The 13,650-nt window shown below is 37.5% G+C and overlaps 1 protein-coding gene across 1 annotated transcript in view; it reads right to left on the bottom strand.

The window, feature by feature from the left end:
* Nucleotides 1-12,873, bottom strand: part of DNAH6 (dynein axonemal heavy chain 6) — a 326,626-nt gene extending 313,753 nt beyond the window's left edge. The window contains exons 1-4 of the mRNA XM_025353865.1: nucleotides 12,751-12,873; nucleotides 11,283-11,515; nucleotides 4,901-5,074; nucleotides 1,508-1,770 (exon numbers count right to left, since the gene is read on the bottom strand). Of these exons, the coding sequence (XP_025209650.1) occupies nucleotides 1,508-1,770; nucleotides 4,901-5,074; nucleotides 11,283-11,507 (662 nt within the window). The 5' untranslated portion in view covers nucleotides 11,508-11,515; nucleotides 12,751-12,873. The remainder of the gene's footprint in view (nucleotides 1-1,507; nucleotides 1,771-4,900; nucleotides 5,075-11,282; nucleotides 11,516-12,750) is intronic.
* Between the last annotated feature and the right edge of the window lie 777 nt (nucleotides 12,874-13,650).

Here is a 13,650-nt window from a genome sequence, read left to right as displayed (position 1 = left end):
CAGCCTCCTCTTTGCCCCTTGAGCATGCCAGGTCTGCTCCCAGTTCAGGACGTTTGTATTCATTTTCCTGCTGCCTGGAATGCTCATAACCACCACATAATTCATTTCTTCTCTATCAAGTCCTTGTTCAAATGACAGCTTCTCAATGAGGCCCACCCTGACCACCCCAGTTAATTCACAGCCTCTTCCCCAGTACTCCCAGTCCTCTTTGTTCACAGTCAATAGCAACTCTACCCCTCTTGCTCAGACAACTGGATCATTAAACTCATCCTGTACTCCTTTCTAGTTGTCTACCCTACATAATGTCTGTAAAGACATCCCATTGGCTTCACCTTCAAATTGTTTTCAGAAGCAGACCTATTTCTTACCACTTCATCATCATCATCCCCGGTCTCTTTCTCGCCTGAGTATCTACGGCATAAAAATATATTTTTTTCCTCCAATACTTATCACATTTTAGTATTCTACATAATTTACTCACGTATGGTTTATTACTGCCATCCTCTGCTAAAATGTTAGTTCCATGAGGGCAACAATTTTGATATGATTTACTAATGTGTCTCAAGCACGTAAAACAGTTCCTGCTACAGAGATCATGCTCAACAAATTTTGCTGAACGATTGCATTTTCATAAGCATTTCTGTTCTTCCTACAAGTTATTGCTCACTCCTGTTAAGCTCTTTAAGATTTACAACAAATCTGTCATTTTAAATTTTGATTAAAAAGTTTTTCTTCTCTACCCATTTTCTGCAGCAGGAGAGCTGCCCTCAGTGTCACCTTCTCAATTGAAACTACGGTGCCGAATAAGGGAGAATAAGAGAGCCATGAATGGGGAAGGTAGCTCAATGAATTTGGTGGTGAAGCTAAACTATTATCACCATCAAGAAAAGACTGTCTCAAGAACCGCTGTCAGCCCAACTAAATAACAGAGGAAAGCCAGTATCATCTTTAAGTTCTACTATTATCTGTTGTGCTGTATTTTAAAGCAACTTTCAGACTCACAATTATGTGACTTTCAATTATATCAACAACAAATGTGTGGCAACAACAGAGAGAAAGTGTGTGTATATTATTCATCTATATGAATCCCTAAGTTATCAAGCTCATTTTATTAAACAATCCTTATTTCTACTCTATAAAGCAAAGATGAAATAACATGAAAAACAAATCGTGCGTCATCTACTTTTTATATATTGTCACCCTCTTTCCTCAGTAATCATAAAATATCAAAAATACATTTGTAATACTGATTAAAAATATATGGCATAATGTTACATAAATATACGAGAAGCTCAATAGTGCAGATAAGATAGATAATGTTTCTAAATAGATAAAGGGAAATACATGAAAAAATATAAAATTATTGTGATTAGGATTCATTTATCATTGAATAACCAAAATTACATTTGATATCACTATCATTAATATCCAATCAATTATGAATAATATGTGCAATCTTATTTGTAATTTTTATGTTAAAGAAATTGCATCATAAAAAAGAACTCACTTTAGATTATATGTATCATATTCAATGGATGATCTTGGCACTGCAGGGATCATATAAAGAAATCCAAGATGTTCATTTTCACGTATTATTTTAATGATTTGCAAGGGATCACGAATGTTGGCTTTAACTACTTCTTCTCGGTCGTGGAAAGTGTACTTAGGGTAAGCTGAAGACCTAGTCCCGAAGAGACCTCTTTTTCCAGTACCGGCACGTGGCAGTTTAGGAGGAGAGGGAGAGAACACCTCAACATAGGGCTGATGAATCTAAACAAAGCCAATGTTTGAAAAACAAAAAATGAATCTTTGCACACACACAAGAGTGACAAAATATTACCTTCAAGGACTAATTGCCATATTGCATGAGCTGTCTAGAGCTCAAAGGCAAGCATTTTGGCACTGAAAATTTTCAAACTATTGTTAGGCAGTCATATTCCTTCTCAGGACTCCCTATCCAGACACCCATTCTTTTTCCACAAAGCAGTCCCAGTTTCAGCTTCCATTGCCTTCTCCTCTCCTTTAACTCAATGTTTATTGCATCAAAATATTACCAGGTCTTTGATGGCCATGGGAACCCTCTTCCCTCCTTGCTTAGTTGCTCTGCATCTATCTTTTCTAGGGCCTCTCCTCCCAACCTCCCCCTCTGTTCTGACCGCCTTGATGCTCTTCAGTGAGTGAAGTATTGGACAGCTGCTATCATAACTCATAATAACTTTACTTCTTTGTGAATATGAGGGGTGGTTATATTGAGTATTGAGAATCACTATGCAATAGCCTTAGAGAAGCACTGATTTTATCAACTAATATTGCCTGTTCTTTAGGCCAGTGCTTCTCAAACTTTAAATGTGCAGTGAATTACCTGGGGTTCTTACTAAAATGCAGATTTTGATTCAGTACAACTAGGGTGGAACCTGAGATTCTGCCTTTCTAACCTGCTCTCAGGGGTTTGGATCCTGCTAACCATGGACTACACTTGGAGCAAGGCTGAGTCCCACCCACCGTGCCATGCCTACACACTCCGGCTTTGCTCTACTCTCTGGGCTTCACTGTCTGTGCTCTCAGTGCCACTCACACCCCCCAAAAAAACTTAGGTGGCATCACCCACATCTGTTCCTCCCGTGGAGGAGGTTGATCACTGTGTTTGAAGAAATTTGACACTAACTCCAAAGGTCATCACCTTGCCTCTCTGACCGTATAGGAATAACTGGCTTTAAGATAAGAGTCACCGTAGTAGACCTGCTTTGTTGAATAACTACTGTAAATATACGCATGAGTATTTTATTGCCTATTAACATAGCTGGCAGAGGCTGCCATTTCTGCAGGGACTTATTACTACAAGCTCTGTGGAACGACTTCTCCAGAAAATTTGTACTCACAGGGAACATTATACCCCAACTCTGATTTAATATACCCTGTTCAATAGCAGTTTGACAGAAGCCTAACAAGTTCAGAGCTGAAGGAAACACATCTTTGAACTTAAAAGGTAAAATGTGTGTCTTTGACTTCTTGGCCAGGGACGACAGCAATAACACTGTTCTCTTCTAAGAATGAATAGGCCAAACCTGAACCAGAGAAAACACACATCACCTTATCTCAATGTTTCAACAAGGGCTAGTCCACTTTAGTATTTTTATGAGACTAAAGTGTTACTGTTTTAACAGAAAAATGTATTTATTTTATTTGTTCTAATCTTTAAAGTCTTATCGCATTCTAAGTGGAAGACTTCTTCCATAACAGGGTTACATATTTTCCTCTGAGCCCTAATTTCTCATTATGTAACTCAGTGGGAAAATGTGATTTACGTCTTCAGCAGTAACATAGGTTCAGATTTGGGGATGGGAAATAAAGAAAGCATTTATTCATAAACTGTACAATGTAGTACTCTTCTCTGATGGATGCTCAGTCCAATTTGATAAGTCAATTTCTTCCTTAATTAACAGAGGCCTCCAACTTCCTTTCCTGCCTGCCTTCCTTTATCTCCCAGGAAATCCTCCTTGTTGCATTTCTATTTGAAACTCATTCTGATAAATCAATTTCTGAAAAAAATTACCTTTTTCTCAGAATAAATACCTTTCTTATTTTATGTAACACATCCCCTTTTCCATATCTCTCTTTAATTCCTAACTCTTTACTGAGTTCTTCACTGAGTGACAGCTACAACCAGGAAGCACAGCTCACAACCTGAGATTCCTTTTCAGCCCCACTTTTATCCCAGATGTCTACACATATTCTCTCCTTTTCTTTAAATTCAAATTTTTGAAGCACTCTTTATGCCAAATGAATTAATTTACAGGCAATTACATCTTTCCTGGCTCAGATCTTTTCTGGAGAAAGAGCTCCCTCTGGCTCCCCTTCACAGACACCATAGTAACTGAGGCTTTATAGTTCCATCTAGTTCATCATATGATTTCATTCTTTCAGGATGATCTCACCCAAACCCAAAGTAAGCTCCTGCCCATCTATTTTCTCCTCGATCTCCAATCTCTCTCATCTTATCTATCCCATTAACTTTCCACTCATTCTTCTCAGCTTAGTGCAACTCCCAAAGGTGGCTTTTTATTCACTGACTGGCCCACCAATGGCCAGGTGTAAGAGTCCCTTTTATTTAGTTTTTCATTCTTTTGTACCTTAAACCACCAAGGAGAGCTCTTATACCCCACTGTGTTGAGTGTTCATTTGTCCACCTACCTACCTCTAGACTCTGAAATCCTTGAGGACAGATCTTGTCCTCAACTGTGCACGTCTGGCAGTTCTAATCCAATGCTTGGACCCAAATCAGCACTCAAATGTGTGACTGTCAAAGTTACCCTCTCAACCAAGAGCTCAGAGAAATCTTGGCTCTACTGGTATCTTTACTGCAGGTATGCCTTTCACATTTTCTCCCCTTACTGTTTTGTTTTTTCTTTAATTATCTAGAGATATTCATTTAAAGGCAAGCTCTGGTGATTTCTTCCCCTAGCTACCATTTCTTTATGCCTTTCAAGGCAACTTCCCCACTCTACAACTCTCACCAGCTACACAAATTGTCTTTCTAGCTGGCTTCATCTCCATTTTATTGCCCTTCACCAGGGTCTTCAAAGATTACCAGTTTTGGTAAAAATGATGAAAATTTCAAAAAAGTTATAATAACATTCAAAATACCATTATGTCTTCTTTACCATGTAAGAGAAGGTCAGAAGGCACCATACAGTTGCTGAAAGTTTCCTTTATGATTTTCTTCCATTGTAAGAATTTTCCTTAAACAGGAAGAATGAAGAAATGTTGTATTTCCCAAACTCATTATGCAACCTTATAGAAAATGACTTTGCTTCTATTCTTATGAGTTAAAAGCATGTTAGCAAATCTATACAAAACCAAATTAAGTTAAAAGAATCAATTAAGTAGTTTAATATTATACCTGTATTTTTTTCACAGCATCTTGATGCTCAAGAATCTGAGTAGATGATGTGACAAAACTTTTTTTTGCTATGCTTACTGGAGGTTTAAGGATTCCGGCAGCCATTAACTGAAATCGGTTCTGTTCGTGTATGTATTCTGGCTGCTTATGATCTTGGTAGACTTTTAGCACTGGCTTTGGGAAATAGAGAGACATGTTAATCTTTTAAACATTCATATAAAGTTGTTTTATTTCTCACTACCTTTGGACTCTTTCTCCTGTTGGAAATTGATCTCCTTGGATTAATTTCCTATCAAAGACGCAGTCCTAATAGTTAACTACCACCATTGCCTGTCTCTGGCCTATTGCTTGAGTAAGACTTTTCTACCTAGCTTCCATTAATTTTATACTTGAAATTATCGATGAATACTTACAAGAATAAATTACAACAGAAAAGGCTCAGAAGTATGAAATCATATACTCCCTAATTGTCCATTATAAACCCCCATCATTTACTAATACTGCTACTATGGGAAGAAGTGCACAATTCTCCCACCAAAATCATTAGTTCCCCAAATCATCAATCACTTCTCATAGCCATAACTTATTGAAGATCTAAAAAAATAGGTGGCATTATCTTAGGCTATCCAACTGAAAATTATGGCAATAAAACCCCAGCTTTTAATATAATAAAGTGAATAATTCATTATAATGGCTTTTTGTTACTAAGCATTATGAGTTTATGATAATAGCTAGTCTCTTATATACTGGGCTAAGAAAAAAAGGCTTGAGATTAAGTAAACAGCAGTTAACTTTTCAGTTAAATTGCATTTGGTTTTAGATAAAAATCCCTTTTGAGCCAAATTACAAAGCACTGCTCAAAGAAATCAGAAATGACACAAATGAAAAACATTCCATGCTCTCCATTATAGGAAGAATCAGTATCATTAAAATCACCATACTGTGCAAAACAATTTACAGATATAAGGCTATTCTTATCAAATTACAAATGACATTATTCACAGAACTAGAAAAAAAATCTTAAAATTCATATGGAACCAAAAAGGAGCCTGAATAGCCAAGGCAATCCTAAGCATAAAGAAGAACCCTGGAGGCACCATGTTACCTGACTTCAAACTGTACTACAGGGCTACAGTAACCAAAACAGCATGGTACTGGTGCAAAAACAGACATGTAGCCCAACAGAACAGAATAGAGAGCCCAAAAATAAGGCTGCACACGTACAACCATGTCATCTTTGACAAAGTTGACAAAAACAAGCAATAGAGAAAGGACTCCCTATTCAATAAATGGTACTGGGATAACTGGCTACCCATATGCAGAAGACTGAAAATAGGCCCTTTCCTTACGCCATATATAAAAATTAACTCAAGATGGATTAAAGATATAAATGTAAAATCCCAAACTATAAAATCTCTGGAAGATAACTAGGCAAGACCATTCTGAACATAGGAATTGGCAAAGATTTCATGACAAAGATACCAAAAGCAATTGCAACAAAATCAAAAATCAACAAATGGGATCTAATTAAACTTAAGAACTTTTGCATAGCTAAAGAAACTATCAATAGAGTGAAAAAACAACCTACAGAATGGAAGAAAATATTTGTAAGATATGCATCTTTGAAGGTCTAATATCCAGAATCTACAATAAATGTAAACAGATCTACAAAAACAAAAAACAAGCCCATTAAAAAGTGGGCCAAGGACATGAACAGACACTTTTCAAAAGAAGACATAGACATAGCCAACAAGCATATGAAAAAAAGCTCAATATCACTGATCATTAGATAAATGCAAATCAAAACCACAATGAGATACCATCTCACATCTCACACCAGTCAGAATGGCTATTACTAAAAAATAAAAAATAATAGAAAAGTAAATTATGGAGTATTCATACAGTCAGATACTGTGCCACCACTAAGTGTAAAAAGCTAGATGTATTTATTTGTAATATGAAAAATAAAATAATAAAAAATAAAAATAAAAAATAAAAAATAACAACCATTGTGGAAAGCAGTGTGGTGACTCCCTAATAGCTAAAAGCAGAACTCCCATTCAAGCCAGCAATCCCACTACTGGGTATATACCTAAAGGAATATAAATTGATCTACCATAAAGACACATACATGTGTATGTTCACTGCAGCACTACTAACAATAGCAAAGACATGGAATCAATCTAAATGCCCATTATTGGTAGACTGGATAAAGAAAATGTGATATATATACATCATGAAATACTGCACAGCCATAAAAAAGAACAAGATCACGTTCCTCACAGGAACACGGATGGAGCTTGAGGTCATCATACTTAGCAACAGAAAACCAAATACCACATTTTCTCACTTATAAGTGAGAGCCAAATGATGAGAACACATGAACAAAAAGAGAGGTGCAACTGACACTGGAGTCTACTTGAGGGAGGAGGGTGGGAGGAGGGAGAGGAACAGAAAAAACAACTATTGTGTACTACACTTGGTACCTGGGAGAGGAAATAATCTGCACAACAAATCCCCATGACATCAGTTTACCTATGTAACAAATCTGTACATATATCCCTGAACCTAAAATGAACGTTAAAAAAATTACAGGTAAAAACACTAGCACCTGTGTGAAGGTGCAGTTTCACCTATGCAGATCAGGCAACAAAAAGTTGAAAGAGATTATAGTAAACTATAGGTTAAGGGTGAAAATGCAATTTAATTTAGGCAACATGTGTGCATTGGATTGAGACTTGTTTCCAGGTAAAATATGTGTGAATTAAGTAAAATTATATGTTAAATATAGTTATATGGAAATTAATATATAATTAAATATAATTGTACATATATGTAATTTTTTCATCAACTCCACAACACCACTCACAGGGCCCTATCTCATAGGAATATAAGCACCAGTACAAAAGGATAATATAATTTTACTGTACCATTTGAAATACTGGCAAAACAACCTGAATGTCTCAAAAGAGGAGAATGATTCAGTAAATTATGGAATATTCATACAATCAGATGCTATGCCACCACTAAGTGTAAAAAGCTAGATGCAGAGTATTGTATCTATTTGTACTATGAAAATATTACAAATTCATATGAATTTGTACTATGAAAATATTACAAATAAATACAATTACAAATGTAAGTTTCATACATTTGTAAAGTTACAAAATTACAAATAAATTTGTATAAAATTGTTTCAGCATGGACAAAGGTGAGAAAGGACATATACTAGATTTTGTCAATGTTAGATGGCATAGAAAAGGGAGTCCGAGACTGGGGAATTTGGAGGTAAGGAAAAAATGTAAAAGAAGAAGAGTAGAAAAGAAAGAGAGAAGGAGAAGGAGAGGTAAGGGGAGAGAGAGGGGGGGAAGAAAAGAAGAAGGAAGAGGAGGGGGAAGAAGCAGGGGGGAAGAGGAGAATAGAAAGAAGAAGAAGGGGAAGGGAAAGGGAGAGGAGAAGATAGTCGAGAGGAGGGAAGTCAATAACAAAAATACATCACTACCAACTCTATAAAAAGAAGTCAAACTACAGATGCCCACACATGTGAAATTAGTCACTTGACTATTAAGTTACTTTCTCTCTGCATGGTGAAACTTCAAGTCATTTTCACTTTTTTCCTTATTTTTTTTAATATTGTATGAATTATTTTATTCATGTATCATTTATACTGTGCAAATTATCTGTTAGTATATAACACACTGCCTCAAACTTAGCAACTTAAAAACTAACATTTATTTTGCTAAAAATTCTGTAATTTAGGCAGAGCTCAGTGGGGACAGCATCAATACCTCACCTGGTGCCCAGTGGAGTAGAGGCAAGATGTTCCCACTGAGCTCTGCCTAAATTGCAGATGTCTGGCAGTTGATACAGGCTGCTGGCTGAGACTTGTTCAGATAGCATCTTCTCAGAGAGACCTCTCTAGTCACCCAATGTAAAGTAGTCTCTTCTGAGTCTCTACCACAGTCCATGTGTTCTTTTCTTTTCTTTTTTGTAGAGACATGATCTCGCTCTGTCACCCAGGCTACAGTGCAGTGGTATAAGCAAAGCTTACTGCAGCCTCTACCTCCTGGGCTCAATGACCCTCTCCCTTTGCCTTCCAAAGTGCTAAGATTACAGGCATGGGCCAATGCGTTCGGCTTATTTTCTTAATAGTTACTATCACTGGATGAAATTGTTCAGTCTGCTTATTTAGAATTACTAGAATGTCAACATGAATCTTGTCTGCTTTGTTCATTTTTGTTCATTTGCTTTGTTCATTCCTCAGAGCATGGCTCAAATCCTGGCACAGAGTAGGCACATAACAAACTTTTAATATACATGAGTGGATGACACTGGTGACACGCTGAACAACTTTAATCATCAACGGTTAGTGATACACTTTTGTCAAGTGAAGGCAAATACGTCGGAGAGAAATAGATGTAAAAAGTTTCACACTAATTCCATGGGAGAAAAATGGGGAGGAGGACTTGGTGTCCCACACAACATGTGGTGGCGCAGGCACACTGAACCCTGGGGAAGAAGAGGGCAGCAGTCAGTGCCACATCCACCATGCAAATGAAGGTTCAGTGTCAAACCAACAACAGTGGTAACTTGCATTTTGCGTTGATTCCATTTGTATTGGTTTTGTGTTTTCTTTGTATTTAAGGTGTCAATTTGTTTATTAAGAATTAGAATTAATTCATAGTGTAATAGTTTTTTCACATAAAGTAACATCAAATAAAAAATAAATTGACACTATGGATCAAGAATGCTTTTCTTCAAGAGAAATCAGTACTCAAACTTAAGTTTGAGAAACAATGAAATAAGGATTAATATCCATAATATACTTTTAAAAACTTAAAAATAAGATGAAGACAACTTTTTTTTTTTTTTGGAATGGGGTTTCACTCTTGTTGCCCAGGCTAGAGTGCAATGGTGCAATCTTGGCTCACCACAACCTCTGCTTCCCGGGTTCAAGCAATTCTCCTGCCTCAGCCTCCCGAGTAGCTGGAATTACTGGCATGCACCACCATGCCTGGCTAATTTTGTATTTTTAGTAGAGACGGGGTTTTTCCATGTTGGTCAGGCTGGTCTCAAACTCCTGACCTCAGGTGATCTGCCCACCTCGGCCTCTCAAAGTGCTGGGATTACAGGCGTGACCCACCGTGCCCGGCCCAAGACAACTTAATTTTAAAGTGGACAAAGGTTATGAACAGATAATCCACATAATAAGTAATATATGTGGTGATGAAAAATGAAAATACACCTAACTTCATTAATAAGATGCAAATTATAACAACGTGATGCCATTTTTAACATATCAGTGTAGCAAAAAAAAAAAAAAAAAAAAAAAAATGATAGCACCAAGCAAAGATGTGGACAAACAGGCCCTCTCGTACACTGTAGGTGAAAAGGTAAATTTCTAGAGGGCAATTGGGTAATGTTTTTTGAAATTAAAAATGTACATATGACCTAAAGATACCATTTTTAGAAATGTATCTTGATGTGTATAAAGACAATGTCATTCAACACAGCATTATCTGAAATAGCAAAATAAAAACAAAATAAACAAAACCAAATAAAAGCAAAACAAAAAATAAAAATGAAATTACTTGAGCTCACATAAATATGAGACCAGTTAACCAGTACTATGTTATGGCACCTCTATGCAACAAAATACAGTGTAGCTGTTAGAAAAGACACTACTATATGCAAGAATTAGAAACATTTCTATATGTTTAAGTGAAATAAGCACTTTGGAGATCAGTATGTATTGTATAATCTTACTTTAAAACTGTCTATGTTTATAAATACAAATATAAACATTTGAATAAACATAAAACAGTCTGAAGGGCACTCCACTAATTATGGTAGCTAACATCTAAAGGTGGAGAGGACAACTTTCACTTTTTAATTTTTTTGCTTTCATGGCTCTCTACATGCATTTATAATTATCCAAGGGCATAAATGGTTTCTAAAAATTAAGTATTTTCAACATGCACACACTTTTTTAAATACAAAGGCATGTACTTTGAAAATAATAAAACTATATAACTAAATATAACATGTTTACTAAACTTCTCAGTGTTAAATGGTACCCTAATATCTAAAAGTGCCTAATAGCATACATAGTTAAGTATCTGTATTGTACATAATCCTAGAGAAGACTTATCTGCCTGAAAACTTTGTTCACCACTGTATCCTTCAACTTAAACAGTGCCTAGAACTTAATATTTGTTTAATAAATATTTACCGTATTTACAACTACATAAACAGTTATTATCTTTTAGCTTTTCATTCCTTCTTGGTCAATTCAGAGTCTGGAAATAACTTCCATCCTCCAAAGCAATTTTGCAACTTCCTCTGTGGCTACAGAGGCTAAAACAATGGTTTCTGAACTTACCAAAGGCTCTAGTTTTATAGGCTGCTGTCGTTTTCTTGTCTTCTCTTGAGCTTTTGTAATGTGCCTAAATGTTAGGATTTGTGGATCAGATTCATTTTCTGTGGATGTCACATAACTCACTCTTCCTTTGGCTTTTATATTATTCAGTCTTGAAAGTGCAGAATTTTCAGCATACTCTTCAATATTTGTCAGGTCAAATTCACTATCTGTGGCCTGAGAAGTCATCCTTACTCCTGGAAAGGATAGGTGAGGAAAAAGAAAATGAAAAGTAGATCAAAAGGATTGGGGAAGAAGGCTACTGGAGAGGGACTTAAGGACTAGAAAGAGTTGAATTCGCTCACTCCCCTCAAATAAAACCCATCAAAGTTACCCCAGTCTTCCTGAACCGAGGACTTGAACCAAAGGAATAAAAAATTAGAAACTGTGCCTAGGCTTCAAGAACCCCTGTAGCTAGGGTGGAACCCAGGAATTTGCATTTCTTGCAAGTTCTTGGGGGATGCTGCTGCCGCTGCTCATCTGGGGACCACACTGGTCTAGATATGGAAGGACAAAAGGAAATGCAAATAGTATTGAGTTCAATGTTTCTCATCTCCTGCGGAACTTGTTCAAAATGCAGCTAATTCTAATACATGCAGTCTGAAAAATACAGTATAGGTACTCAAGAAGAAACAAAGGACAAAAAAAGAATTGAGGGCTAATTTCTGACACAGTGCTTCTGGAGCTTTAACGTGCAGGACAATCACTTGCAGAGCTTGTTAAGATGAAGGTTCTGATTCATACACTTTGAGTAGCAAGGTCCTAAAACACTACAAATATGAGCCTTTTGTAATGGTCTTGCACTCTGCACCACTACGCACACTTCCACCCCATTACATGAGTGGAGATACTTCGAAACACCTTCCAACATAGTGTTAGCACAAGAGGTCTTGAATCAGGTATCGGCAGACCTAGGTTTTATATAGATCAGTGCTGGCCAATAGAAATAGGAGAGCTTTGTATGCAATTTTAATTTTCAAGTAATAGCATTTTAAAAAAATAAATAGGTGAAATTAATTTTAATAATGTGTTTTATTTACCATATCCAAAACATAATCATTTAAACACACAATATAAAAATTATAGTGATATTTTCTCTTTTGCTATCACGCCTTCAAAATCCAGTGTGCTTTTTATATATGAGCACATTTCAATTCAGACTAGCCACACAAGGTCTAATGATTACTGTATTTAACAGCGCAGGTCCAGATTTGACCACTCAGCGTGAGATCTTGGACAAGTCTCTTGATGCCGCTATTGCTCACTTTCCACCCCTCTAAAATGATGGGCGGATAGGAGACAATCACTGAAAATGCCTTTCCATTGACTTTCTCTGCCTCTTTGAACCTTTCTTTATATTCTCCGAAAGCCAGGCTTTGTTTCTGGCCCAGTAATCCGAGCCCAGCCCGGAGGGTCGGTTCCCAGGACTCACCAAGTCAGAATAGAGCAACCAACGCCGAGTGTCTCCAGAGAGAGCAATGCCTGGTCTGGAGTACAAAGTATTCGGTAGCGCGGAATGTTTCCTGTTGCGTAGCAACCAGCGGGCCTCTACCGACATACTGCGCCACTGAGTAACACGTCGCCAGGCAACGCCTCAACCAGTCACAGCTTTCGGTCCAGGAGCGCTCCAGGCAATCGAGCCAATTAGTGTCTCGGAAACATTTCCTACGTCGCTGATTGTTGGAGACTCCGCACAGACTGGTTCCTCCTCTGCGCTGGGAATTGAGTACTGTGCCAGGAGGTGTAGGCAGAGCAGCCAAAGGAGGTGGTTAATTGTTTGTTTCATTGCTTATCGACCACTCACACCCATCTCAACCTCTTACAGGAATCTCTTTTCTGTTTTCCTTCAAGAGCCTGAAGACTGACTTGACGTTCACTTTAATAGAAATTTATCCGAAAGAGTCGAGAATTTCAGGAGAGGAATGTGCGTTGTGTAGACAAATGAGGTCCCATTCTCCAAGGGAGCAACCACTCTGCATCCCTGCCCGACCCGCCGACTTCCTCCTGAGTGTCCTAAGGCTCAAGAAATGTGGCCTCCTCTTCCCTGAAACTCCACTGTGGCCTTCCAACTAATGTTCTTTTCCACTTGGAAGGTATCCTAGCTGTCAGGCATAGGATGAGCCCGTATTACTTGGTTCCCGTGCCCTTTCTACCAAAGCAGACCCTGGATCTTATTCTGGCGTTTAATCTCACTAAGTTCCCAAATGACTGTTGCTAATGTTGTATGGAGCGATCCCATCGAAGGCCAGGGCCCGTTGCTTACTCAGGATGCCTTATCCCAGTTACTGAACAGCGGAAGAAATCCTTTCACCTGCCTCGACGAATCCTTACA

Source organism: Theropithecus gelada, chromosome 13 (genome assembly GCF_003255815.1).
Source record: "Theropithecus gelada isolate Dixy chromosome 13, Tgel_1.0, whole genome shotgun sequence".
NCBI classification, from domain to species: domain Eukaryota; kingdom Metazoa; phylum Chordata; class Mammalia; order Primates; family Cercopithecidae; genus Theropithecus; species Theropithecus gelada.
Note: the sequence above shows the minus strand (reverse complement) of the source record. Positions and strands in the feature narration are given on the sequence as shown.